Raw genomic sequence first — 25,432 nt, forward strand, 5'->3', positions numbered from 1 at the left:
CCTAAAACCCAAACTCAGACAGAAGCAGAGACAGGAGGCGTTCACTGACCTTAGTCTTGACCTGGTCTTGAGAGTCAGGTTTTAGTGGAACAGAACAACTTTCTAGCAGAGAGAAAGTCCAGGCTGTGGGTGGAGTCAGCACTAAATCCTCTCAGCATGTTCAGCTGCTTCTCTCTCCTCTCTTGAAGAGAAGTGAGCTGGACTCATCATCCAGCCCTTTGGTCGGAGCTGGTACCACGTACACTTCCCATATTTCTGTGTTGGTTGTTTCTTCAATTAAAAACCCAAACCCATGCAGTCCACCTGAGAGGATGTGAAGAAAGAGCAGTTTCTAATCTCCAGGCCTGAGGGGAAGCAGCTGAAGGGGAAGTTTGAGACCACAAGCTGTTATTTTCCGTTAGGAGCTTCACTGCCAAAAACCCACAGACACACAAAGTCCTCGTGAACCAAACAGACACACAAAGTCCTCGTGAACCAAACAGACACACAAAGTCCTCATGAGCCAGACACACAAAGTCCTCATGAGCCAGACACACAAAGTCCTCATGAAGCAAACAGACACACAAAGTCCTCATGAACCCAACAGAGACACAAAGCCTTCTTGAACCAAACAGACACACAAAGTCCTCATGAACCAAACAGACACACAAAGTCCTCATGAAGCAAACAGACACACAAGGTCCTCATGAACCAAAAAGGCACACAAAGTCCTCATGAAGCAAACAGACACACAAAGTCCTCTTGAACCAAACAGACACACAAAGTCCTCATGAACCAGACACACAAAGTCCTCATGAACCAGACACACAAAGTCCTCATGAACGAAACAGACACACAAAGTCCTAATGAACCAAACAGACACACAAAGTCCTCATGAACCCAACAGACACACAAAGTCCTAATGAACCAAACAGACACACAAAGTCCTCGTGAACCAAACAGACACACAAAGTCCTCATGAACCAGACACACAAAGTCTTCATAAAGCAAACAGACACACAAAGTCGTCATGAACCCAACAGAGACACAAAGTCCTCTTGAACCAAACAGACACACAAAGTCCTCATGAACCAACAGACACACAAAGTCCTCATGAACCAAACAGACACACAAAGTCCTCATGAACCAGACACACAAAGTCCTCATGAACCAGACACACAAAGTCTTCATGAAGCAAACAGACACACAAAGTCCTCATGAACCCAACAGAGACACAAAGTCCTCATGAACCCAACAGACACACAAAGTCCTCATGAACCAAACAGACACACAAAGTCCTCCTGAACCAAACAGACACCAGACTCACCTGTGTGGATGTGGACAGGTGAGTCTGAAGGAGTCTGTGTGGGAGAAAAATTAAAGCCTCAAGTCTCATCACTGGTGTTTATGTGCAGACACACAGGTGGAACCAAAATGTCCCAGGGGAAGAAACGCTGCAGGATGCTCAGGTCAAAGGTCACTGGTTACTCTGGTTCAGCAGCGCCCCCTGCTGGAATAGGTTTACTGAGGTAAAAGTACATTAATGTAAAAAACACAGTCTTAAAGAAAAACTTAAGTAAAAGTACTTATTGTGTCTAAAGGAAAAATACTTATTAGGTCAAGAGTAAAAGTACTTATTGAACAGTAAAGTAATAGTACTTATTGAGCAGTAAAGAAAAAGTACTCATTGAGCAGTAACGTAATAGTACTCATTGAACAGTAAAGTAAAAGTACACATTGAGCAGTAAAGAAAAAGTACTCATTGAGCAGTAACGTAATAGTACTCATTGAACAGTAAAGTAAAAGTACACATTGAGCAGTAAAGTAAAAGTACTAATTGAACAGTAAAGTAAGAGTACTTATTGAGCAGTAAACTAAAAGTACTCATTGGGCAGTAAAGTAAAAGTACTCATTGAGCAGTAAAGTAAAAGTACTTATTGAGCAGTAAAGTAAAAGTACTGATTGAACAGTAAAGTAAAAGTACTTTTGAGCAGTAAAGTAAAAGTACTCATTGAGCAGTAAAGTAAAAGTACTCATTGAGCAGTAAAGTAAAAGTACTCATGGAGCAGTAAAGTGTAGTAAGTACCTGCTTCTCTCTGACTTCATTCATCCTGAACCACCAACATCATTTCACTGCTGCAGCTGCAAAGGAGAGAAAATCAAAACACAAATTCAGATGAATTTTTCCTCCAATCTGATGTTGAAGCTGCAAAACTGTAAATTTTGAAACATACCAACCGTTGCATTTTCTTAATCTTAGAATGAGCCTTTTAAATCTACATGAGGAGCGGGTCTCCTTTCATGGAGGCAGCCATGTTGCAGCTTCATGTTTCTACAGTAGCCCAGAAGGGACAAACCAAACTCTGGCTCTAGATTTTAATTTGGGGACTCTGGACCTGCTGCTTCACACTCCAGCTCAGCTGGTGGCAGTAAGGAGCTGCTGAAACAGTTCTACTCTGCCATCATCGAGTCCGTTCTGTGTCTGGTTTAGCTCAGCTACAAAAGTAGGCACCAAGATTACAGAGAACGGTTCGGACTGCTGAGAGGATTATTGGAGCTCCCCTGCCACCCTTCAAGACCTGTAAACAACCAGAGTGAGGAAAAGGGCTCAGAAAATCACTATGGATGCTTCACATCCAAGTCGCCCCCTTTTCGAACTTTTGCCATCTGGCCAGCACTACAGAGTCCCATATACCAGGACAGCCAGGCACAAGAACAGTTTCTTCCCCCAGACAATCCACCTTATGAACAGTTAAATGTTCCCCCCATTATTCAATAGAAATGTACAATGACCTAATTTAACCTTATTTGTTACCACCTCCATCCTAGTACATCCCTGCATCTCTTTATATTCTATTCCATTTTATCATCTATAGCACAACTGTACATACTGTTTATTTTTTGTCTATTTATATTTACATATGTGTATTTTATTATTAGTCTCATTTTTCTTTTTAATGCCTGAGTGTTGTTGTTGTTGTCTCAGTGAACTGGAAGCTTATGACACCAAAACAAATTCCCTGTACACACAAACATATTTGGCAATAAAACTGATTCTGATGTTTCCAGAGTGACTCTGCTTTCTGCTGGACAGATACTTTGACCTTTAACCTTTAACTTCAAAAACAATCTGAGTGTGATTTAAATAGTGAATATAGAAACATAGGGAGGAGCTCATGGTGAACACAATGAGGTCGGGAAGATAAGGATCCATAAAGATCCAGACTGGGTCTACTTGTTATTCATTCCCATGAAATCCAACCATCAGTTTCTGGGTCCATGTTCAAAATGAACTTCCTGCTCAGTGTCATGTTCACCATGTCAGAGAGGATCCAGCAGGTGGTGCTGTTGTCTGACTGCATACATGATGTGTTCAGCTCCACGATCAATAACTGATCAGAACACTGTGATCACACAGTTTGACAGAGACCTGGATTCTGTGTCCCTGTTCAGACGGGTCATGGTTTATTTTTCAGATGATGCTCTGGTTTCTTTCAGGAACAAATACTGCAGTACTACCCTACTACTGTCAGTACTACTAATGTTGGCAAGATACACTGATAATACTGCAGTAGTAGTAGCAGCAGTAGTACCACTATAGAGGAACATGAAGTTAATTATCAGGTACAGATATAAAGAGATGCAGTACTACCCTACTACTGTTAGTACTACTAATGTTGGCACAGTACACTGAGAATACTGCAGTAGTAGTAGCAGCAGTAGTACCACTATAGAGTAGACTGGAGCTGGATCTCTGTCTGCACAGGGAGCACATGGAGGTCACATGACTCATGCTGCTACAGGAACATGAAGTTATTTCTCAGGTACAGATATGAAGAGATGCAGTACTACTTCATAAATGGCAGCAGGGTTTAAGTATTTGTTTGTTCTTCACACCTCTGCTGAAACACAGTGAGACCAACCAGAGGTGGAGGGAACTGAACAGAAACAGGAAAGTGGACGACCACAGAGCTGCTCACTGGAGCCAACGTGCTGCAACACTGTCACACCATTTTACACAGAATCATCACCTACAGCAGAACATGCAGTGAGAGGAGGCTGCTGCTTCAGCTTTGACATGCAGGGTCTGAACTGTGACCCTGTTAGTTGTGTTCAAGGTCAGTCTGAGGAGCTGAAAACACAGCGCTGACCAGATCAGGCCTCTCAGGACCAAACTCCACCAATAAAGCAAGAACCAACAGGCCTATCAGAACCAGAACAAAGGCCACTGACCTGAACACTTTCAATACACCAGCTACATTTTATTAATATTTTTATTGTCTCTTTCAGCTGCTGCTGCTGCTGCACCTCCATCATCTCCTTCAACAACAGGCCTGAGGACGAGACAGAGGTTCCCAATCAAATGTCCTGTATGGATGGACAGCTGAGGTCCAAAACACACTGAGGCTCAAACAGGTTCTGACCAGAGAGCCAATCAGAACTGATGCTCTGTGGTGACGTCATCATGGTCATCATCCAATCCCTGCTCAGCATGGGTGGGCGGGGTCATCACCATGGAGACAGACAGGTGATTTCCCACAGTCAGAGCAGGTGAGAAAGAAAATGGAGAATTTATCAACATTGGACACAAGAAGAGTCAGAGACAACTGGTATTGATTGATTGATTGATTGATTGATTGATTGATTGATTCAGAGTGTTACCTGTGGGTCTGTGTCGATACAGAGACACCATGAGGACAGTGGAGATGACGTAGGGACAGAACACCACCAGGTAACGGACCACTGTGAACACCTGCTGGAGGGGGGCGGAGTTTGGGGGCGAGGCTGCAGAGGAGGCCGTAGTTGGTTCAGGGGGCGGGGCTGAAGTGGTGGGTGGGGCTGTTGTTGTAGGTTTTTCTGCAGACAGAAGCCCACCTGATCAGGTGAACATGTGGCTGAAATCAGAGTGTCAATCAAAGTGAAGCTGCTGACCTGTGACAGAGATCCAGCTGGGTGGAGACTCTCCATGGCCCCTGATGTTACACCTGTAGACGCCTTCATCGGCCTTGGAAACATGGAGGATGGTCACGTGACCCGTAGGCCGATCGATGATGAGGGAGCCGTGTTTATAGAAATCGGCTGGGAGGTCGGAGGATGTCTGGGTTCTACAGATCAGGGTGATGTTTTCTCCCTCCATCACAGGGAGGACAGGACTCTGCAGGATCACTGCTCCACCTCAACACAGAGACAAACTACAGCATTTCATCCATTTCCACACAGCTTCATCAATACTAACTCCACAGGCTCATCTTACCACTGACAGTGATGTTGATGCTCTGACTGGTTGCTCCCTCTCTGGACTCACACCAGTAAACTCCACTGTACCAGGGCAAGACGTAGTTGATCTTACAGGAAGAACCAGCTGAGGTTCCCCAGTCAGCTCCACACTGAGTCCTGGTTTCTCTGGTTGTGTTCCTTCTCAGGGTCCATCCAGCAGAGCTGTCGTCCTCCTCACAGCTCAGAGACACAAAGTCGTCTTTAAAAAACTGGGAGCTGCTGGGACTCAGAGTCAGACGAGCTGTGGTGCAGACACAGTTTCAGTCCAACTAAACCTTTAATGACCTGCAGCTCAAACACTTTTACAAAAACTGATCAGTGGGTTTTCCTGGTTGGCTGCAGACTGTCGTGGCCTTAATGGGTCTCCTGGACTCTGTCAGTACTAATATAAACTGTGTCTGACTCATTGGCAGGTTGATATACTTTACATTGTGAGGACTACATGGAACATCTACTGTATGTTGCTTTGAATGATGGGTAATCTCTGTCTAGTCCTCTGCCATGTGTTCTATGGGAGGTTCTCCTGCAGGTTCTATCAGAGGTGAGGAGTGTTCTGCCTGGGAACCAGTAAGTGCTCTGAGACATGCAGCCTCCTCCAGAGTAACTCCACACTAACTGGGCTCTCAGGGGATCTTGGACAGAACCAGAGAGTCAGACTGGGACAGCAGAAGAAGCTCACTGACCTTGGTCTGTTGTGCAGCTCAGCAGAGACGTCACAGCTGCAGAGAAATGAGAGTCAGGTCAGTGGGAGGTTTAACATGGAGCAGAGACAACTGGACCATCACTGGAGAGGGAACACAGCCATGCTGGTTTGGTCTGATGCCTGAAGTCTCATTGTCTCATGAACATTTATATCCCAGACCCCACTGGTCCAGAAGAACAGCAGCAGAGTTCAGTCAATTGGAGCTGACTCTGGTACAGCAGCTGTCAGTGTGTGATCAACAAGTGACACCAGACAAACTGAGGAGACAAACAAACTAGAACAGAAACATAAAAATGTTGTGCAGAGGAAAAGAGACAGAGAAGAAACTAAACATCAGGACTCCAGTCGTGTTGTGGTGGAATCTGAACTATCTGAAGTTATGAGACACAAACACAGAGAGTTACTCACAGAGCAGACGGAGCAGAGACGTGGCCTCCATCCTCAGTAGGTAACATGAGCTCTGATCTCAGATCAGGTCGGTGTCCCAGTTAAAGGCTGAGCCTTCCTGTGTGGTTGATGTGGTTTGAGTCGACTATGAGACACGTTTATGATTCGAAGAAAAGGTTTTGTGTGGTGACGATGAAGCTGAGAGCTGTCAACAGTCCCCCAGAACTCTGTTCTCTGTTGTGCATGTGCCTGCAGGGAAACCAGCTGAGGACAGCAGAGATCACTGCAGCAGCAAAGTGTGGTCCTGGTTCAGATCCTTCAGGTTTCCTGTCCCTGGACCACATGGACATGAGTTCACACCCTGAGCTGACTGAAGCAGACTGCACTGCAATAAACATCTATAGACACACAGGCCCAAGGAAACTGTGTGTGTGATGGGTCATATGTGGCTCAGTGACTTTATAACGTCCCATCATCATCATCATCATCATCATCATCATCATCATCACCATCATCACCATCATCATCATCATCATCATCATCATCACCATCATCACCATCATCATCATCATCATCAGAGCCTGTTCAGCTCAGCTGTTTCCTGGAATCTCTGTTGTTTCATTGTAAATCACGTGACTCCTCTGTCACGGTGGTTTGGGTGTGACGTAAACAAACCACATCAAGTCAAACTGCAGCTCAGGAAGTCAGCCAGTCTGACAGGATCTGGTCTCTGTGACTTTCAGCTGCATGTTGTTATTTTTCTGTCCAGGTATCAGCGATAACTAAACAACAGACTGGATGTCTACCTGTCTGACATGGATGGTTTCTGTGGGTCTGATCGGATCCTTGGTGCTGGGTCCTGTCTATGGAGGTAAGCTGGGTCAGTGAATGCACCACCTTATTGACTGTTGTTGTGTTGTTAGTTACTGAGCTGAAAGAAACCAGTTCCAGTGAAACAGGTTCAGGTCTGGGCTCAATGACTGGAGTTCCAGAACAATCTGGTATAAATCATTATCAACTGTTTATCGATGGTTCAGACTTTGTCCGTGTGTCTGCAACGGAGCAGAGACGTGTCTTCATTTCCTCTTTCCAACAGTCGATAATTAGACGCAAAGAAAACACATTTTCAGAAGTTTCTCTGAGGAGAAAACCTGAATCCTGTTAAATGTCAAATATTTTCTGAAAACTAACAGACTTCTGGTCTTACTGAGGTTTTATTCAGAGTGGGGGCCCTGAGTCATGGTCATGTCATGGCGGCGTTGTTGTTCTTCTCTTCCTCCTCTAAAGGCGGAGTTCATGTCGTTTACTCGAGCTGTAATGGAGGATGGTTCCTGTTGTCATAGTCCAGAGTCCGTGACCTGTTTTACAAAAACTGGATTGTTTTATCAGTTTGTTTGTGTAATGAGCAGTTTCTGACTCTGACCATCACTGTCCATACGTTTAATGTTGGTGTCTGAATAACAACCAAACTGTCCAGGCCCACATTTAATATACACAGTGTGATGGTAGACCTGGGTCATACCACAGAATCTGGTTCTGGTCCAATACCAAGTGGGTCCAGGACACAGACATCAGCACCTGTGACTGTACAGAGCAGCTGATGGAATCTCATTTATAAAGGAGTCGGCTGGTCATGTGACGTCTCTAAACTTTCCCCACAACAGATAAACTGAGGATCCAGGTCTTTGGAGCATGTTGGAGTTTTTCTGTTACAGCATCATCTCTGTTGTTATTTCAGATCACTGGATGTTCTGTGATGAACAGTTTCTGAACAAACATCAGGGTCGACACTTTGAGCTGTTTGAATATTAAAGTATTTCCTGTCTTACTGATTTCTTCTTCCTGTTTTCTCTTGTTGTGTTTCTTTTGTTGTTGATGCCCAAAAGAGAAAACAGTAAAACCTGGAGAAGACGTCGTCCTTCAGTGTCAGGGTCCCACAGACGCTGAGATTGTAATGTTCAGGTGGGTCAGACCAGACCTGCAGTCAGAGGATTTCGTATTCATCTACAAAGATGGTCGCCTTGATGAAAACAGGCAACATGAAGCTTTTCGTGGTCGAGTGGAGCTGAGAGATCCAGAGATGAAGGACGGAGACTTTTCTGTGATTCTGAAGAACGTCAGGATCAGCGACACTGGATCATATGAATGTTACGTTGGAACCAACGGAAACAAACCAAAGCTCATCAACAACATCAGCCTGAAGGTGGAATATCCAGGTGAGTTTATAGAGACCAGGTGAGGGTGACTTGCAGTTTCTTCCTGGTTGGTTTTGATCAGGTCAGACTGAATGAAGCAGATCCAGATCCAGTCCCTGCTGTCCCGTCTGACCCAGTTCAGCAGAGACCAGTGTCCCCTCTCTGACAGCCCCTCACTCTGATTGGCTGCTGTGGAAGTTACACCTGGACCCTCTAACCTCTGCTCTCTGTCTGTTCCTCTGTTCTTCAGATCAGAGAACCATCACAGCTGAACCTGGAGACTCTGTCACTCTGCCAGGTCGAGCTCCCAGCAGCTCAGAGATCTTAGCTCTACAGTGGACCAGACCTGATCTGGATCCAGACTATGTCTTTGTGTACAGGGACGGGAGGTTTGATCGGATAAACCAGCATCCATCTTTTAAGGAGCGGGTGGAGCTGAAGGACTCACAGATGAAGGATGGAGACGTGTCTGTGACTCTGAAGAATGTGACGTTTACTGACACTGGGACATACGAGTGTCGTGTCATTCAGGGTCAAACAAAGCGCAAGAAGAGAGCACCTGAACCCATCAGCACCTTCCACCTGAGAGTCTCAGCAGGTGAGTGTGTGTTTGTCTGAGCAGCAGAGCTGAAGCTGCTTCCTGGTTGTTGATGTGAGACCAGATGTTTGTGTTTTCTCCAGATGTTGTTGATGAGACTTTGTAGAAAACAGCTGGATGAGTGATGTGGTCAAAGTGCAGGAGATAATGTCTGACAGGAGTTTGTTCTGTTCTTCAGTCATCACCTACCTGACACCTCACTCCTGTTCTCTCCTGCAGGTCATGGACCTGTTGGACTGGCTGTGGGTCTGACAGTTGTTGGTATTTTGCTTCTTGTTGCTGCTGCTGTTGGTTTTATGTTCTATAGAAAACGATCCAGTCAAAATGCAACCACAGGGGGGTACAATCCAGTGTCTTCGTGTGCCGGTCCCAAGTCCGGGTAAATGCAGAGGGAGCCAAATCAAACATGCGAACCGCAAATATGACTTCCATACCTGACTTCAGTCTGCAGACACATCAATATATGTATTTATCTCAACTGTGACGTGAACTAACATGAGACGCATGTTCCTGAGTCAGACTCACTGTTTGTTTCAGCTGCTTCATTTTCTAACTTCAAAGCTCTGAAGCTTCTGTTGTGTTAACATAAGATAATTCTTTATTGATCCCACAGTGGGGAAATTCAATTGTTACCACAGGAAAACAGTGGTTCAAAGAATGAAAAACAAAAAGTCTGCAAAATGTGTGTATAGATTAAACATTTTACAAATAAGAATGTACATATACATATGTCTAAAATAAATAAACTACAAAAGATAAGCTAACATGAAAACCTCTATGTGCACAGTTGAGTTTGTTAGATAGATTGGTTGTATAATCTAACAGCGGTGGGAATGAAAGACCTGCGGTACCGCTCCTTCCTACATGGAGAGTGTAACAGTCTTCCACTGAAGGAGCTGCTCACCGCAACATGAAGATGGAAACTCTGTAAATAATGTTTTTATTTCTAAATTCAGTTTTTATTCATGATGCAGGTCCATGTGGTTTGATCCTAAAAGCTGTTGACTGAACATGTTGCTGCAGGTCCTGAGCTGTTTATTCCAGCAGCTGGTCTAAAGTCCAAACTATGACCTGTTGAAAACTTCAGTCTGTTTAATCCATGTTTTATTTTAAATCTGTCCTTTATGTTTGAATCTGATGTGAGCAGCTTCAGTTTCAGCCTGATATGGTCTGTAAAGCTTTTCTTTAATAAAGTCTGACTGGACTCAGCTCTGACTCTGGGTCTTTCTGTGTGATCCAGCTTTTTCTGGTCCAGTAGTGACCCAGTAACTGGTGGAACATTTGTACTGGACTCAGCTGGGACAGAGGGATTGGATCTACTTGTAGTTTGTGCTCAGCAAAGAAGTAGGTTTGTTCTTCAGGGAACAGAAAGTACCAGTTTGTCCTAAACGCACCACGGCCTCAGAAGATCCGGACTCAACAGAAGCTGCATTTGAGCCTCAGACAAACTTTGCAGTGAGTTTTTGCTCAGAATCAAAGTCGTGCAGTTTGTCCCTCATGGGTTCCAGTGCAGAGACGTTCAGGGTCAGCGAGGAGAGTAGGAGAAGTGAGGACCTATGAAGACCTGTGCTCACACACGAGGAACCGTGCAGAGTTCCTTTAATGCTGTGAGCAGCTGCAGCAGGATAAGAGGCTGTTTTGAATCTCAAATGTGGAGACAAAGTGTTGAGCTGCTGTGGATCAAACCATCCTGACACTGTTGGTTCTGTTTCCTGCTGCCGCCTCAGGACAAACACTCAAACTGGTTCAACTGGTCGAAGCTTCTAAATGACAGAAGGGAAAGTGAAACAGTGTGGGGGATTTCTCTGGACGTCATGTTCTAATTAGAAACAACAGGCTCCGTGTTTCCTGAGCAGGCAGGAGGAAGGTTTTTATCTTTTATTCCTCACATCAGTCACTGTGAGCTAAACCATCACCAACCGTTCTAACAGCATCATTCCACCTGTGCTGTGTGGGACCGGACTGGACTGGTCCTGACTGACTGTGGAAACAGCTTCTTAATGTTTGCTGCTGCAGGTGGAGCTGCTGTTCAGACTGGGAACATGTCAACGTCAACTAAAGGTCATAGATCCAGATTCTAGACACATCCAGGACTAAAATTAGCAGGTTCACATTTAAAGAACCTCACAGCCCAGTTCCATTGCACCAAAGGAGGGCGCTGTCTGCTTGGACCAGTTCTCCTACAGTTTGGTGTCAGGACATTTGTAATGTGAACATGGGGGAGTGGGGTTCCATATTAAGGAGTGACCAGTTACCAGAGAACCTACTGGGAGATACTGAGTAATGACTGAGTCATAATTAGTCCATCATTTCTCCATGAGAACAACTCACTACCCTGATGGAAAATCACAATGGTCCTTATCAGTTATTTAAAAACATGGTTTCAGTGATTCAGCAGGTCCACAAACTGCCCTCAGACCAGGTGATGCCAGGTCTACAGCGTATCCAGGGCAAACCTGAGAGGAGGCATCATAAAGGCGATGATCCAGATTCTAGACACATCCAGGACTAAAATCAGCAGGTTCACATTTAAAGGTTCAGCATCCAGCATCCAGGAGAATAAACTGTGTGTGTTTTGGGGAAACACTATGAGTTTTGACCAAATGTTTGACTGTTGCTGGTGCATTAAAGAAAAGGTTCTGAACAGACTCACTAACTGTAGTTTTATGTGGCAACAGCAAAATGTTGGAAATATGAAACGCAGCCTCCATAATGCAGAGCATGATGGTTTATATGGGTGAATTATCATGAAGGTCTTTATGTGAGGACTGACTGAGGACTGTTTCTTTAACCTGACACAGCCTGGAGGTTCCTCCTCCACCTGAAGACTCCATCCTGATATAGGAAACAGGAAGAGACTGTTTGGACTGACGCTGTTCACTGCAGCTCACATGGCTTCATGTCCGTCTGTAGAAAACTGAACAGTCCACAGACCGTCTGTGGAATAACGGGACCAGATGGACATTAAAACCTCTGTGTCACTGCCCTGGAGGCCTCACACATGGACTCAGCAGGTCCTGCAGACTCTGTGTCTCTGCAGCTTCAGTCCCTGTGAAACCTCAGTCTCTGTTTGCTCCTGATCACAGATCAGCTCTCAGAAAAAACAGAAGCTTCTTAAAACCATCAGCAGAACTGGAATCTAATATTGATAATATTCACAGACATGAGGCCTTTAGTGAGGAAACCAGCAGCTGCTGCACAGGAGAAGCTCCAAGTGTAGTCTGGAATAAAGCAGTGGATGAAGGGGAAGAGATCTGGACCAGGACAACAAGGGGCTGGTTCTTCTATAGTGCTAATAAGAAGATGAAGAGTGAATATAGAAACATAGGGAGGAGCTCATGTTGAACACAATGAGTTCGGGAAGATAAGGATCCATAAAGATCCAGACTGAGTCTACTTGTTATTCATTCCCATGAAATCCAACCATCAGTTTCTGGGTCCATGTTCAAAATGAACTTCCTGCTCAGTGTCATGTTCACCATGTCAGAGAGGATCCAGCAGGTGGTGCTGTTGTCTGACTGCTCACATGATGTGTTCAGCTCCACGATCAATAACCAATCAGAATCATTATTAAGACCAGTCCCATTGTCTCTATTGATCAAACCACATGTTTAGTTTGGAAACACCTGGTAGATGTTGAACCATCGTCCTCTTGAATTAAACTCAGAACAGTTTCCTTTTCCACCAGTTTGTCACTGAAGAGCAGACAGACAACAACAACAACAATGTCCAAAGTGCTGAAAGTGACAGGGAAAGACTTTCAGTCCCCAAACCTGAAGTCCATGAGACCAACCACAGGGTTTGAGCTGATGCACAAACAATATATCAGTGGAAAGATTCTTGTCCTGTCGGTGATGGGAACCATTTCAAGATGCAGCAACAACAGCACATCCACTTAAAGCCTCTTTCAAGAACAGCAAAATACTCCAAGGGGGACTTACTCACCAATAAGGTCTGTGTGAAAGTCCATAGGCTGAGCTCCAGATTGACACCTCATTTCAACAAATGACACCATGTAAGGCGGGGCTACAGGCAGCAGCAGCCAATCAGAGCCTTCAGCAGCAGCACGTCCTCCAGTCTGACTCCGGAAGCTTCCACCTATTGACCCACACGTTCATGGTGACATCACAGACGTATAACCAATGGACTATAGAACACGTTGGCCTGCAGCATTCTGGGAGTTTGAGTGAAATAGCATAATAGGGAGCGGCCTGTAAAAGACACTGTCATTTGATCTTTTGACTAAACTTTGTTTCTTTTGGCGAAACAGATAAAAAATAAAATAAAAAAGTTAAATACACAGTTGAGTATTTTTTTACTACTATGTCCAGGTTTGTTAAAATGTGCCAATTTGAAGAGCTGCTGGGTATAACCACTGGAAAACATCTGGAAAACTGTAATATTTTATAAATACTGATTGAAATTTGAAATGGGAATAGTCCACAACAAGTCCATAGCTCCCAGCTGCAGCTTTAACCTGTATATAAAGGTTAAAATATATACAGTTATAAATATATACAGGTTAAAATATATACAGGTTATAAATATATACAGTTATAAATATATACAGTTATAAATATATACAGGTTCTAAATATATACAGTTATAAATATATACAGGTTAAAATAAATACAGTTATAAATATATACAGGTTAGAAATATATACAGTTATAAATATATACAGTTATAAATATATACAGGTTATAAATATATACAGGTTAAAATATATACAAGTTATAAATATATACAGGTTAGAAATATATACAGTTATAAATATATACAGTTATAAATATATACAGGTTATAAATATATACAGGTTAAAATATATACAAGTTAAAATATATACAAGTTATAAATATATACAGGTTACACAGGAACACAGAGTAAATCAGACTCAGACCAAACCTTTATAAAAACTGCAACAGATTCTAGAACAGCTTATACTTTAATTCAGGTCTGGCTTTGACAGGAGGATTAAGCAGATGGACCTGGAATGATAAGACCTGGCTGCTCTGCAGAACACAGCTTTGACTCAGTGTTCCTCATCACAACCACATGACGCCAAGTTACTGAAGACAGAAGAGACTTCCTGTCTCAGGTCAGACTCTGACCTAACACAGGAACCCAGGATAGAACCCAGTGAGTTCTTTCACATCCAGAGGAAACTTTGGTGGTTTGGCCTCGACCCTGAGCCACAACGTCAGTGCAGCTGTGTCCACTGTCCATCTGTTCTCACACTCAGGTTGGTCCTCAGCCACACACACCCTCCTGTTCTAAGGTTCTACAGAGGAACCCTGAGCTCTCAACCATCTACAGCTACACAACTAAACCACTAAACACACGTGGTACTACACCTGAAGGACTGGATGTAAAGTAATGCAGTAAAACTACTGATTTTCACCTCAATCTACTTCAAATATGAAGCTTCACATGTAGCTGAGTAACCACCTCTGAATTTATCCTTCTGTGTAATAATACACATGAAGTACCACGTAGTATCATATGTACTGCTGTGTCCAAGCAGGTGGCAGAGGAGCTGTGGAAGAAGTACACTAAAATTAATACAGTGATGCAAGTAAAAGTACTGGATTCCAAATGTTACTGCAATAAAAGTCTAAAAGTACCATCAACCAAATGTACTTGAAGTATCCAAAGTAAAAGTACTCACTGTGCAGAATGGCCCATTTCACATGAACGGATCAGCTGCAGCTGGGTATCTGACGTTAACTACCTTATATACTTCTGATTTGAAGTACTTTATATACTCCTGGGTAGCTGACGTTAACTACCTTATATACTTCTAATTTGAAGTACTTTATATACTGCTGGGTATCTGACGTTAACTACCTTATATACTTCTGATTTGAAGTACTTTATATACCGCTGGGTAGCTAACGTTAACTACCTTATATACTTCTGATTTGAAGTACTTTATATACCGCTGGGTAGCTGACGTTAACTACCTTATATACTTCTAATTTGAAGTAAGGCAAGTTTATTTATATAGCACAATTCATACACAGAGTAATTCAAAGTGCTTTACAAAAATAAAAGACAGGTTAAAAATACATAAGCAAGAATAAAAATGAAGGCATGCAACCACTTTGTCACCATATTTGCCCCTTATGATATCGACTGTCGGACCACGCTGACCCATATTTGTGGGTCCCCTACTTTCAGTTTGTCTCATCCCTGATGGACTAAAAGTACCTCAACATAGACTATCTGCGGAGACGATCCTGAGTCCCAGACTCTTACGTCTAGGATCGAGTAGAGTACAGCTGGAGGTTCCAAACCCCTTATTTAAGTCTACAGCTGTTTAGACCCGTACTCTAAGGATAACACTAAAGCGCCAGGGTTCCTAACCCCTGAGTCCCTGACCCAATTGGCTTTAGATCGAAGGTTCCCAACCTAATCAACTTAGAGTACTGACCGTGAGTCCGATTGTCTCCCCCAACTGGACAAAAGTAGTGACAAAACAGTTAAAATAAATAAATAATAACATTAATTAAAAATTATTATTAGAGGAAACTGAATGCAGATAAATCAGTTTGGATAAAACACTGTGAGGTCATGTGTTATATGTGACACTAAAAAGGTTTTTAGCTTGGACTTAAATATTGCCAGAGATGAGGCTTGTCTAACATCATCAGGAGACTATTCCAGGTTTTAGCTGCATAGAACTGAAACGCTGATGGTCTCAGAGTCCGAGATGGTTCATATGGCACCAACATGTCAGAGATGTCTGTGGTGCTGAGCCATGAGGAGACTTATACACAAGCAGGGTGTTTTAGAGTCTGTTCTCTGAGAGACAGGAAGCCAGTGCAGAGATCTGAGAAAAGGAGTAATGTGGTTGTACTTCCTGGTTCTAGTCAGGACCTGAGCAGCAGCGTTCTGGATGTACTGTAGCTGCCTTACAGCTCTTTTTGAGAGCCCGATGAACAGTTACAGTAATCTAACCTGCTAGAGATAAATGCATGGATGAGTCTCTCCAAGTCTGGTTTAGACATGATCCCTTTGGTTCTGATGTTTTTGTGATGATAAAATGCTGACGATGTTATTGATTTAATGTGGCTGTTAAAGTTCAAGTCTGAGTCCATGATTACCCCTAGATTTCTAACCTGATATTTAGATTTTTAGAGAAAGAGACTCCAGGTGACTGCTGACACTTTCTCTTTGTTTCTGAGACCCAAAGATGATTATTTCAGTCTTGTCTCTGTTTATTTGGAGAAAGTTGTTTTTCATCTACACAGTGATCGGTTCAATACAATGACACAGTGAATCCACTGGTCCATGTTCACCTGCTGTGAGTGAAATGTAAATCTGAGTGTCATCTGCATAGTTAATGGTAGGACACATTGTTGCTGCGTATTAACTGGCCTAAAGGAAACATGTAAAGATTGAACAAAAGGGGTCCCAAGATGGACCCCTGGGGGACCACACATGTCAACGCCATTTGGTCTGAGACACAGTTACCAGTACTTTCCATACCGCTGGGTAGCTGACGTTAACTACCTTATATACTTCTAATTTGAAGTACTTTCCATACCGCTAGGTAGCTGACGTTAACTACCTTATATACTTCTAATTTGAAGTACTTTCCATACTGCTGGGTATCTTGGGAATTTCCCCCCAGGGATCAATAAAGTTTGATGATCAGTCTGTATTTTGTTGGATCCATCTGATTCTGAAAAGGAACTAAAGTTATCAGACAAATGTAGAGCAGGAAAAAGTCCAAGGTTTGACTCTGACATGTAGGGAAGTCCAAGGATGAAGTAGCACAACATGGAAATACTCAGGTAAAGTACTAATACCTCAGAGCTGGACAGAAGTAATAGTTGCTGTTAATAGTCTGTGGTCTCGGTTTTTTATGTTTGTTCTTTTGTGCACAGCAGAGAGGCGTGGATCAGTTAGCCACAACTAAACCGGAACAAGTCAAATTTTCCACCTGACACCTTTATGAAACCCACAGAACCACACAAGAACAACGATGAAACCAGACCAAAGTTTAATGATCCTGCAGAGAAACCAGATCGCTGCTGCAGCAACAAGAACATGGTCCAAAAACCATCAATAAAATATAAATAACAGTAAAGTCACTGAGGACATTATCCACAAAACAGCTGCATTTTATCATCAGATTCTGTTAAACAGGCTCATATGAATCAAAGTCTGACAAAACAAGTAACTTGATGTTGTCGTGCACCAAACTAAAACTGAAAGAGGCTGAGGGACTTAAAAATACTTTAACAGTTTCTTTAATCTTTGGTTTTAGTCTTTAGTTCCAGTGGTTTGTGCTGAAAAATGCATCTAAACGTTTCCAAAAATAAGAGACAACAACAACAAAACACACAACCTGTAAAATGTTGGAAAAAATGAATGGAGTCTGGTGAGAGAGTCTCTGGGCACCAGTTACAGACTGGCAGGACGTCAGTGGGTGGACTGGTGTCTGAAGGTCTGAAGGTCTGAAGGTCTACCTCAGTGACGAGAAGACGACGTCTGGCTCTGCCTGAAACTCTGAACACACACACACACACACACACACACACACACACACACACACACACACACACACACACACACACACAGTTCAAACCATATCCACCATCAGAGACAGCGTCCTAATGTGTCCTCACCTTCATTCATGTGTTCTGTGTATCTGGGTCTGGTCTATGGGCCAGAGGCTCCTTTAACAAACTGGTTTCCAGTGAACTGTCCAGACTCCAGTCCCTACTCACTGCACACGTCACTGTGAAGGCTGGACTGAGCCACTATCCACCTGTTCAACGTGCACATTAAGACCTGAATGATCCACATTTGGTTTTGCTGATTTTCTCTGACTTTGGTTCCAATTTGAGCTTCAGGTGGATGGAAACCAGACGACTGTCAGAGTGACCTCTGTTCTCATGGCACAGCACGTTTGGTATCATTACATTCACACTGAGCCTTTAAAGAACATTCCTGCTCTAATTAGATCTGAGCAGACAGAAACCTGTACAGGTCCAGACTCTCCTCAGGAATGATGCCAAGGTCTTTAAGGCCAAACTTCAGCTGACTGACATTTTTATGCTCCTGTTCTTCTCTAAATGAACAGCCCAACATTTCTGGGAAAAACAGTAGTTTTAGTTTCAGACCTGAGGGGACACAATGAAAACCAGTCTCATGTGTGTGTGAAGTCCAGAGCTGGAGTCAGGATGCAGTTAGCTTAGCTTAGCATAAAGACTGGGAGCAGGGGGAAAGTGTTAGCCTGGCTCTGTCCACAGTTACCTCTGCTCCTGTTTGGTCCGATGAGGATTTGTCCATAAGTGACGTCTTCAGTTCTCACTGCTGAGTAGACTGGAGCTGGATCTCTGTCTGCACAGGGAGCACATGGAGGTCACATGACTCATGCTGCTACAGGAACATGAAGTTATTTCTCAGGTACAGCTATAAAGAGATGCAGTACTACTTCATAAATGGCAGCAGGGTTTAAGTATTTGTTTGTTCTTCACACCTTTGCTGAAACACAGTGAGACCAACCAGAGGTGGAGGGAACTGAACAGAAACAGGAAACTGTACGACCACAGAGCTGCTCACTGGTGTTAAAATAAACTGACACTTTTCACCACATGATTCAAAACAAACAAACCTGTTGTCACATCATATTCACAGAATCATCCCCCACAGTGGAACATGCTATAGTCAGAAACCAGACCAAGGTTCAGGGGAACCAGCAGAAAGAAGCTGCTGCTGTGGTTTAACATGCAGAGTTAAAAACTACAAAGTTATGAACAGTGTTTTTGGTCAGTGTGAGATGCAGAAAACAACCAGTTTTTCTGTCCAGGTAAAACTTCAAACATGTGAGATCTTGTAGAACATGATGCTCTGCTGCAGATGAAGTTACCCACAGTTTATAAAGTACTTCAAACTGGTCCCGCTACTGCAGTAAAGTTCAACACGTACTTGAAACACTGACAGGGACTAGTACTTTTACTCTGATACTTGAAGTACATTTAGCTGATAATACTCAGAGGAGCAGCTGTACCTTGTTTCTTTGCTTTGGTGTCTCTGATGACGATTTGTCCATAAGTGACGTCTTCAGTTCTCACTGCTGAGTAGACTGGAGCTGGATCTCTGTCTGCACAGGGAGCACATGGAGGTCACATGACTCATACTGCTGCTGTCAGTGCTGCTGCTGTCAGTACTGCTGCAGCAGCCACTGTACAAACTGCTTATTGGTTATCAGACTCACCTGTGATCCTCCTGACGGGCTGCTGTTGTTGACGTGTCTGACACGTTCGGACGTCACTGATCTGATCTTCTCCAGCTGCAACCAACCACAATGATCCACATCATCATCTACTCACTAACATTGTTATGGACATTTGAGCTCAGTGGAAAAATTCATACACAGTCAGGAAGAACCATAAACCTGAGGAACATAAATAACATGTTAAACACAACGTCCATGTTTTATTTTGAAAAACAAAAGCTTCAGTGTAAAATCCACAAGTTTGTGTCTGACCTTTAGGTTTCCTCTGAACATGTCGTCTCACCAGGAGAACCAGTAACACCAGGAGAACCAGACCACAGACTGATGCTACAGGCAACACATAAGGAGGTGCAGTGGTTGGTGCTGGTGCAGTGGCTGGTTTCTCTAAAACGAAGCAGAAATAATGATGAAAACCATCAAAGGACAAAGCTTCAGTGATTTAGCTGCTCAGTGAAAAATGAGATGAAACAGAAACTGGAGTTTCTTCTTCTTCTGATCTTCTCCAACACATTGAACATGAATGAAGCTGCTGATTGTAAAGTTGAGAGAACGACGACGCCGATCAGAGCAGGAACCTGTTAACATCAGCACACACACATACACTGATTCAATGAGGAGTCTGTGACCTCTGACCTGTGACAGAGATCCAGCTGGGTGGAGACTCTCCATGGCCCCTGATGTTACACCTGTAGACGCCTTCATCGGCCTTGGAAACATGGAGGATGGTCACGTGACCCGTAGGCCGATCGATGATGAGGGAGCCGTGTTTATAGAAATCAGCCGGGAGGTCGGAGGATGTCTGGGTTCTACAGATCAGGGTGATGTTTTCTCCCTCCATCACAGGGAGGACAGGACTCTGCAGGATCACTGCTCCACCTCAACACAGAGACAAACTACAGCATTTCATCCATTTCCACACAGCTTCATCAATACTAACTCCACAGGCTCATCTTACCACTGACAGTGATGTTGATGCTCTGACTGGTTGCTCCCTCTCTGGACTCACACCAGTAAACTCCACTGTCTGATGGGACGATGTAGCTGATTTTACAGGAAGAACCATCTGATGTTCCCCAGCCAGCTCCACACTGAGTCCTCTGTTTGGTTGTGTTCCTCCTCAGGGTCCATCCAGCAGAGCTGTCGTCCTCCTCACAGCTCAGAGACACAAAGTCGTCTTTAAAAAACTGGGAGCTACTGGGACTCAGAGTCAGACGAGCTGTTCAACAACAACAACAACAACAACAACAACAACAACAACAACAACAACAACAACCTTAGTCTGTTAGTCTCTTAGTTCCTGCAGCAGAAAAAGTGTTTTAAAGCTGCAGCTGCTGAGTGAAGATCTTCATGTGTGTTTGGTGGATCAGACAGTTTCTCACAGCAGCGACTCTCCATCAGCTCAGAGTCAAAATTTAAGACTGAATGTAAAGTAATAGACAGTTTTTCTCCTCAACATCATCAGACAACAACAGGTTTTACAGACCAGGGTCAGACCAGGATCAGGGCTCTGACAGACTATCAGGACCAGCTGTCTGACCTCCATGTGTAAAGTCAGATGATCAGAGAAGCTCACTGACCTTGGTCTGTTGTGCAGCTCAGCACTGACAGCAAAGCTGCAGAGAAATGAGAGTCAGGTCAGTGTGAGGTTTAACATGGAGCAGAGACACAACTTTAACAATCACACACCAGATATTTACTGTCATTTATTATTAACAACAACAACAACAAGACAAAGATCATCCATCATTTTTAGATGTGAGTTTTTAATCAGTTCAGTTGATTCTCCAAACTGTTTCTATGAATGAACAGGAAGTGATGATAGTCTAAGAATAATAAAGATAATAATCATGGTGAGAACAGATTATTGTTGCCTGGAACTAAAAGAATCTTTCTGCATTAAGTTAATGAGTCAAAGAAATTTCTTCAAATGATGTTTTGTTCAATTTTCCTGCTGGTTTTCAAAAACCACCTCAGTGGATCAATGAACTAAAAACAGTGATCGATAAAACCTGATCCAGTCTAAGGTCTGACTGACACCAACATCCAACAGTCCTCTAATTCTTTCTCACAGATCAGTGTTAGTTTAACAGATTATTTGTTGATATCGATCATCAGTGATCTGAACCATATTGATCTATTGATTTGGATCAAAGTCTATGTTCCAGGTGAAGTCTCAGCTTCTCACTGATCAATATTTCATGGACTGATGAGGGTTTTTCTGGCTGTTTGTTGTATTTCCCTCCAAACTAAAGTGGCTGTGTATTTTCTTTCAGCTGCCTGATCTTAAACCTCCCTCGGTTCGGTCCTGGCCTTTCATTAGTATCTGACTACAGTCCTACTGAGCTGCTCTAAAACAGAAGCTGGATCATTCAGACCAACAGACTGTACTTACAGAGCAGCAGCTGCAGAGACGTTTGGTCCATGGCCCCACTGATGCTATGAGACCAGCCTGAGTCTGGTCTCAGCAGTTAATCCCACTTCCTTCTTCTGCAGGTGACGATTTCACGTTTTGTGAAACACAAACAAAAAAAAAAAAAACCAAACACGTTTGGTGCAGCAGCAGCAGCAGACGCCTCCTTCACTTTATATTATTCCTACATTATTTACTTTATTATTATTTATCATTGCTATTGTTTATATTGTTTATCACAGTCATGTCTTCATATACTCACTTTGAACTGAAACTCTCAGGATGTGAATAAAGTGAAGACTTTCAGCTTTAATTCAGAGGGTTGGATAAACATGTGACAACAACCATTTAGGAATTACAGCTGTTTTATAGTTTTATTTTATATTATTATATTATTGTATTTATATTTTATATCTTTTTATATACCATTTATTTATATGGCGGCCAAACAGCTTCCTGTTCCCATGAGGGTCCAGGACAAACCAGGCAGATGAAACAGGCACAAACTGACACAGTGTTGAATTAACATAATTTATATGTGCACTTGTTTTATTTCAGCAGAGCTGGACCTTCATTAATGTGTTTCACCACCTCCCTGCAACGACTATCTGCTGACCTTGTAGGGGGCGTGGCTTATCCACATGTCGCGCACACACGCCAAAGAGGAGCCAGGTGGACTGAGAGAAACCAGTGGTTTAGTAACGAGTAAGTCATTACGTGCAAAAAAGAAATAATAAGAAAGAGGCAAAAAACTCCCACACCTGCAGTACACCAGGCTGTTTTACTTCATTTGATGTTTTTTGTTTGGCAGACACAGCTGCCAGTTATGAGAAGATATTTGTACATATCCCCCTGAAAAGTGAGTTATTTTGAGGGGACAGCAAATTTACACTGTTATACAAGCTGCACACTCACTACTGTACATTGTAGCAAAGAGTCATTTCTTCAGTGTTGTCACATGAAAAGATAATGATAAACTATTTACTAAAATGTGACGGGTGGACTCACTTCTGTGAGATACTGTATATATATATATATATATATATATATATATATATATATATATATATATATATATATATATATATATATATATATATATATATATATATATATATATATATATATATATATATATATATATATGTGTGTGTGTGTGTGTGTGTGTGTACCAGTATAATGTTTTGCCTAAACAGCTTCTAACAGTCAGTCTGTTAAGACTCATGTACGAGTCTATGATAAAAGACGGACTCAAACACATCAGTTGTCTTCACATTATGTTACTGTCACTATGATAGTTCATGGTGTTTGGTTTAGTGTAGTGTGGTTTGTAAATGTGTAATGTGGTGAAGTGTGTTTTTGACCACCTGTTACAGTGACATGATTCTGTCTATTCAACATAATAGCTGTGTTTACTTTAGACACTGTGTGTGTGTGTGTGGTCACTTACAGCCATCATGACGTCACTGTTGTTTATCCACCATCAATGGTACATGAGTGTTAGTATTTGTTCTATTTAATCCATGTGTTGTCATGTCCTGTAGTTGATGTGTATGTGAAGTTTATTGTACAGTATCAGGTTCATCAGTGAGTTCATTTGGGTCGTTGCTTCTTCATTGATGGGGCCAATGTCAGTTCAGTTTATTTGTATAGTGTCAAAATCACAATAAACAACCATCTCAGGACACTTTAGGAAAATCCAACATGGGAGACTGATCCTTCACATTTTCTCTCCTCTCTACTGATTCAATGAGGAGTCTGTGACCTCTGACCTGTGACAGAGATCCAGCTGGGTGGAGACTCTCCATGGCCCCTGATGTTACACCTGTAGACGCCTTCATCGGCCTTGGAAACATGGAGGATGGTCACGTGACCCGTAGGCCGATCGATGACGAGGGAGCCATGTTTATAGAAATCAGCTGGGAGGCTGGAGGATGTCTGGGTTCTACAGATCAGGGTGATGTTTTCTCCCTCCATCACAGGGAGGACAGGACTCTGCAGGATCACTGCTCCACCTCAACACAGAGACAAACTACAGCATTTCATCCATTTCCACACAGCTTCATCAATACTAACTCCACAGGCTCATCTTACCACTGACAGTGATGTTGATGCTCTGACTGGTTGCTCCCTCTCTGGACTCACACCAGTAAACTCCACTGTCTGATGGATAGAGGTCACTGATGTTACAGGAAGAACCAGCTGATGTTCCCCAGTCAGCTCCACACTGAGTCCTGGTTTCTCTGGTTGTGTTCCTCCTCAGGGTCCATCCAGCAGAGCTGTCGTCCTCCTCACAGCTCAGAGACACAAAGTCGTCTTCAAAAAACTGGGAGCTGCTGGGACTCAGAGTCAGACGAGCTGTGGTGCAGACACAGTTTCAGTCCAACTAAACCTTTAATGACCTGCAGCTCAAACACTTTTACAAAAACTGATCAGTGGGTTTTCCTGGTTGGCTGCAGCCTGTCGTGGCCTTAATGTGTCTCCTGGACTCTGTCAGTACTAATATAAACTGTGTGTGACTCATTGGCAGGTTGATATACTTTACATTGTGAGGACTACATGGAACATCTACTGTCTGTTGCTTTGAATGATGGGTAATCTCTGTCTAGTCCTCTGCCATGTGTTCTATGGGAGGTTCTCCTGCAGGTTCTACCAGAGATGAGGAGTGTTCTGCCTGGGAACCAGTAAGTTCTCTGACACATGCAGCCTCCTCCAGAGTAACTCCACACTAACTGGGCTCTCAGGGGATCTTGGACAGAACCAGAGAGTCAGACTGGGACTAACAGACAAACTAGAACAAACTAGAACAGAAACATAAAAATGTTGTGCAGAGGAAAAGAGACAGAGAAGAAACTAAACATCAGGACTCCAGTCGTGTTGTGGTGGAATCTGAACTATCTGAAGTTATGAGACACAAACACAGAGAGTTACTCACAGAGCAGACGGAGCAGAGACGTGGCCTCCATCCTCAGTAGGTAACATGAGCTCTGATCTCAGATCAGGTCGGTGTCCCAGTTAAAGGCTGAGCCTTCCTGTGTGGTTGATGTGGTTTGAGTCGACTATGAGACACGTTTATGATTCAGACAAAAGTTTCTCTGTGGTGACGATGAAACTGAGACACTGAGAAACACAAGAAAGACAGAAACAAAATATGGAAACACTTTCCATGTTACACAGATACTGAGGAACAAAATAAAACAGTGAATGATTTAATTATTACCTGTATAATAGATGATGATGAGGGACGACAGGACAGACTGAGGTCATTTCATAATTTTATTGTTTTTATTTAATTTGTCTTTATGTTTAGTTGATTCATGCGTACAGCACTTTGTGTCAGTTGTTGCCTTATAAATAAAAGTAGTTAATAATTAGTTTAACCTGCTGGTCCACAGTGCTGACAATAAACTTAGTAGGTCTGTTGTTTGGACCCTGACTAGAGTCTGTAGGACTTAGGAAAACCAGTTCTTAGTGAAGCTACAGTCCCATAAAATATGAACTTTATAATTTCAGTGAGACATTTGTGTGAGACAGCTGCATCTTCCTGTAGAAGTGAGCTGTGGGTCGGCAGAGAGGAAGTGAGACCTGAGTGTCTGACGGTAACCACTGAACTAATGTGGGTGGAAAGAGA

General features: G+C 43.0%; 4 protein-coding genes across 7 annotated transcripts in view; 1 reads left to right on the plus strand and 3 right to left on the minus strand.

The window, feature by feature from the left end:
- LOC113140240 (Fc receptor-like A) overlaps nucleotides 1-18,399 on the minus strand; it is a 32,210-nt gene extending 13,811 nt beyond the window's left edge. The window contains exon 1 of the mRNA XM_026324039.2: nucleotides 17,776-18,399. The gene's annotated coding sequence lies outside the window, so the exon portion shown is untranslated. The remainder of the gene's footprint in view (nucleotides 1-17,775) is intronic.
- Nucleotides 1-23,269, minus strand: part of LOC113139796 (low affinity immunoglobulin gamma Fc region receptor II-like) — a 113,254-nt gene extending 89,985 nt beyond the window's left edge. The window contains exons 1-10 of one of the 3 annotated variants that reach the window (XM_026323346.1): nucleotides 23,252-23,268; nucleotides 21,784-21,878; nucleotides 20,969-21,004; nucleotides 20,347-20,607; nucleotides 20,025-20,267; nucleotides 19,644-19,775; nucleotides 19,371-19,445; nucleotides 19,164-19,256; nucleotides 18,407-18,493; nucleotides 17,152-17,656 (exon numbers count right to left, since the gene is read on the minus strand). In XM_026323346.1, the coding sequence (XP_026179131.1) occupies nucleotides 17,613-17,656; nucleotides 18,407-18,493; nucleotides 19,164-19,256; nucleotides 19,371-19,445; nucleotides 19,644-19,775; nucleotides 20,025-20,267; nucleotides 20,347-20,607; nucleotides 20,969-21,004; nucleotides 21,784-21,814 (1,002 nt within the window). In that variant the 5' untranslated portion in view covers nucleotides 21,815-21,878; nucleotides 23,252-23,268 and the 3' untranslated portion in view covers nucleotides 17,152-17,612. Of the gene's footprint in view, nucleotides 1-17,151; nucleotides 17,657-18,406; nucleotides 18,494-19,163; nucleotides 19,257-19,370; nucleotides 19,446-19,643; nucleotides 19,776-20,024; nucleotides 20,268-20,346; nucleotides 20,608-20,968; nucleotides 21,005-21,783; nucleotides 21,879-23,251 lie in introns of those variants that run through there. The other 2 variants (XM_026323338.1, XM_026323329.1) reach the window with 2 other exon arrangements.
- On the minus strand, nucleotides 4,221-6,413 carry LOC113139843 (high affinity immunoglobulin gamma Fc receptor I-like). 2 transcript variants are annotated; one of them, XM_026323456.1, is made up of 6 exons: nucleotides 6,368-6,413; nucleotides 5,940-5,975; nucleotides 5,234-5,497; nucleotides 4,912-5,154; nucleotides 4,642-4,836; nucleotides 4,221-4,462 (listed from the first exon to the last, which is right to left on the minus strand). In XM_026323456.1, exons 1-6 carry the CDS (start codon nucleotides 6,396-6,398, stop codon nucleotides 4,452-4,454), a joined length of 780 nt encoding a protein of 259 aa, XP_026179241.1. In that variant the 5' UTR covers nucleotides 6,399-6,413; the 3' UTR covers nucleotides 4,221-4,451. The 2 variants fall into 2 exon arrangements, with proteins under 2 accessions (XP_026179241.1, XP_026179232.1); XM_026323447.1 differs by having other exon boundaries at nucleotides 4,221-4,515.
- Nucleotides 7,014-10,348, plus strand: LOC113140131 (butyrophilin subfamily 1 member A1-like). The gene is made up of 4 exons (XM_026323871.2): nucleotides 7,014-7,217; nucleotides 8,233-8,562; nucleotides 8,792-9,139; nucleotides 9,359-10,348. Exons 1-4 carry the CDS (start codon nucleotides 7,145-7,147, stop codon nucleotides 9,520-9,522), a joined length of 915 nt encoding a protein of 304 aa, XP_026179656.1. The 5' UTR covers nucleotides 7,014-7,144; the 3' UTR covers nucleotides 9,523-10,348.
- Nucleotides 23,270-25,432: the final 2,163 nt, after the last annotated feature.

The sequence above is a fragment of the Mastacembelus armatus genome, chromosome 18 (assembly GCF_900324485.2).
Source record: "Mastacembelus armatus chromosome 18, fMasArm1.2, whole genome shotgun sequence".
Classification (NCBI taxonomy): domain Eukaryota; kingdom Metazoa; phylum Chordata; class Actinopteri; order Synbranchiformes; family Mastacembelidae; genus Mastacembelus; species Mastacembelus armatus.

Bases quoted from the DNA above. Each gene is read 5' to 3' on its own strand.
- LOC113139843 (XM_026323447.1), bottom strand. From the start codon at position 6,398: ATGGAGGCCACGTCTCTGCTCCGTCTGCTCT. The intron at 5,976-6,367 runs GTGAGTAACTCT...ATTTCTCTGCAG, and splicing joins GTCTCTGCTCCGTCTGCTCT to CTGTGACGTCTCTGCTGAGC. The intron at 4,516-4,641 runs GTAACACTCTGA...CTCTGACTGTGG, and splicing joins GTATCGACACAGACCCACAG to GAAATCACCTGTCTGTCTCC.
- LOC113140131 (XM_026323871.2), top strand. From the start codon at position 7,145: ATGTCTACCTGTCTGACATGGATGGTTTCTGTGGGTCTGATCGGATCC. The intron at 7,218-8,232 runs GTAAGCTGGGTC...GATGCCCAAAAG, and splicing joins GCTGGGTCCTGTCTATGGAG to AGAAAACAGTAAAACCTGGA. The intron at 8,563-8,791 runs GTGAGTTTATAG...TCTGTTCTTCAG, and splicing joins CCTGAAGGTGGAATATCCAG to ATCAGAGAACCATCACAGCT.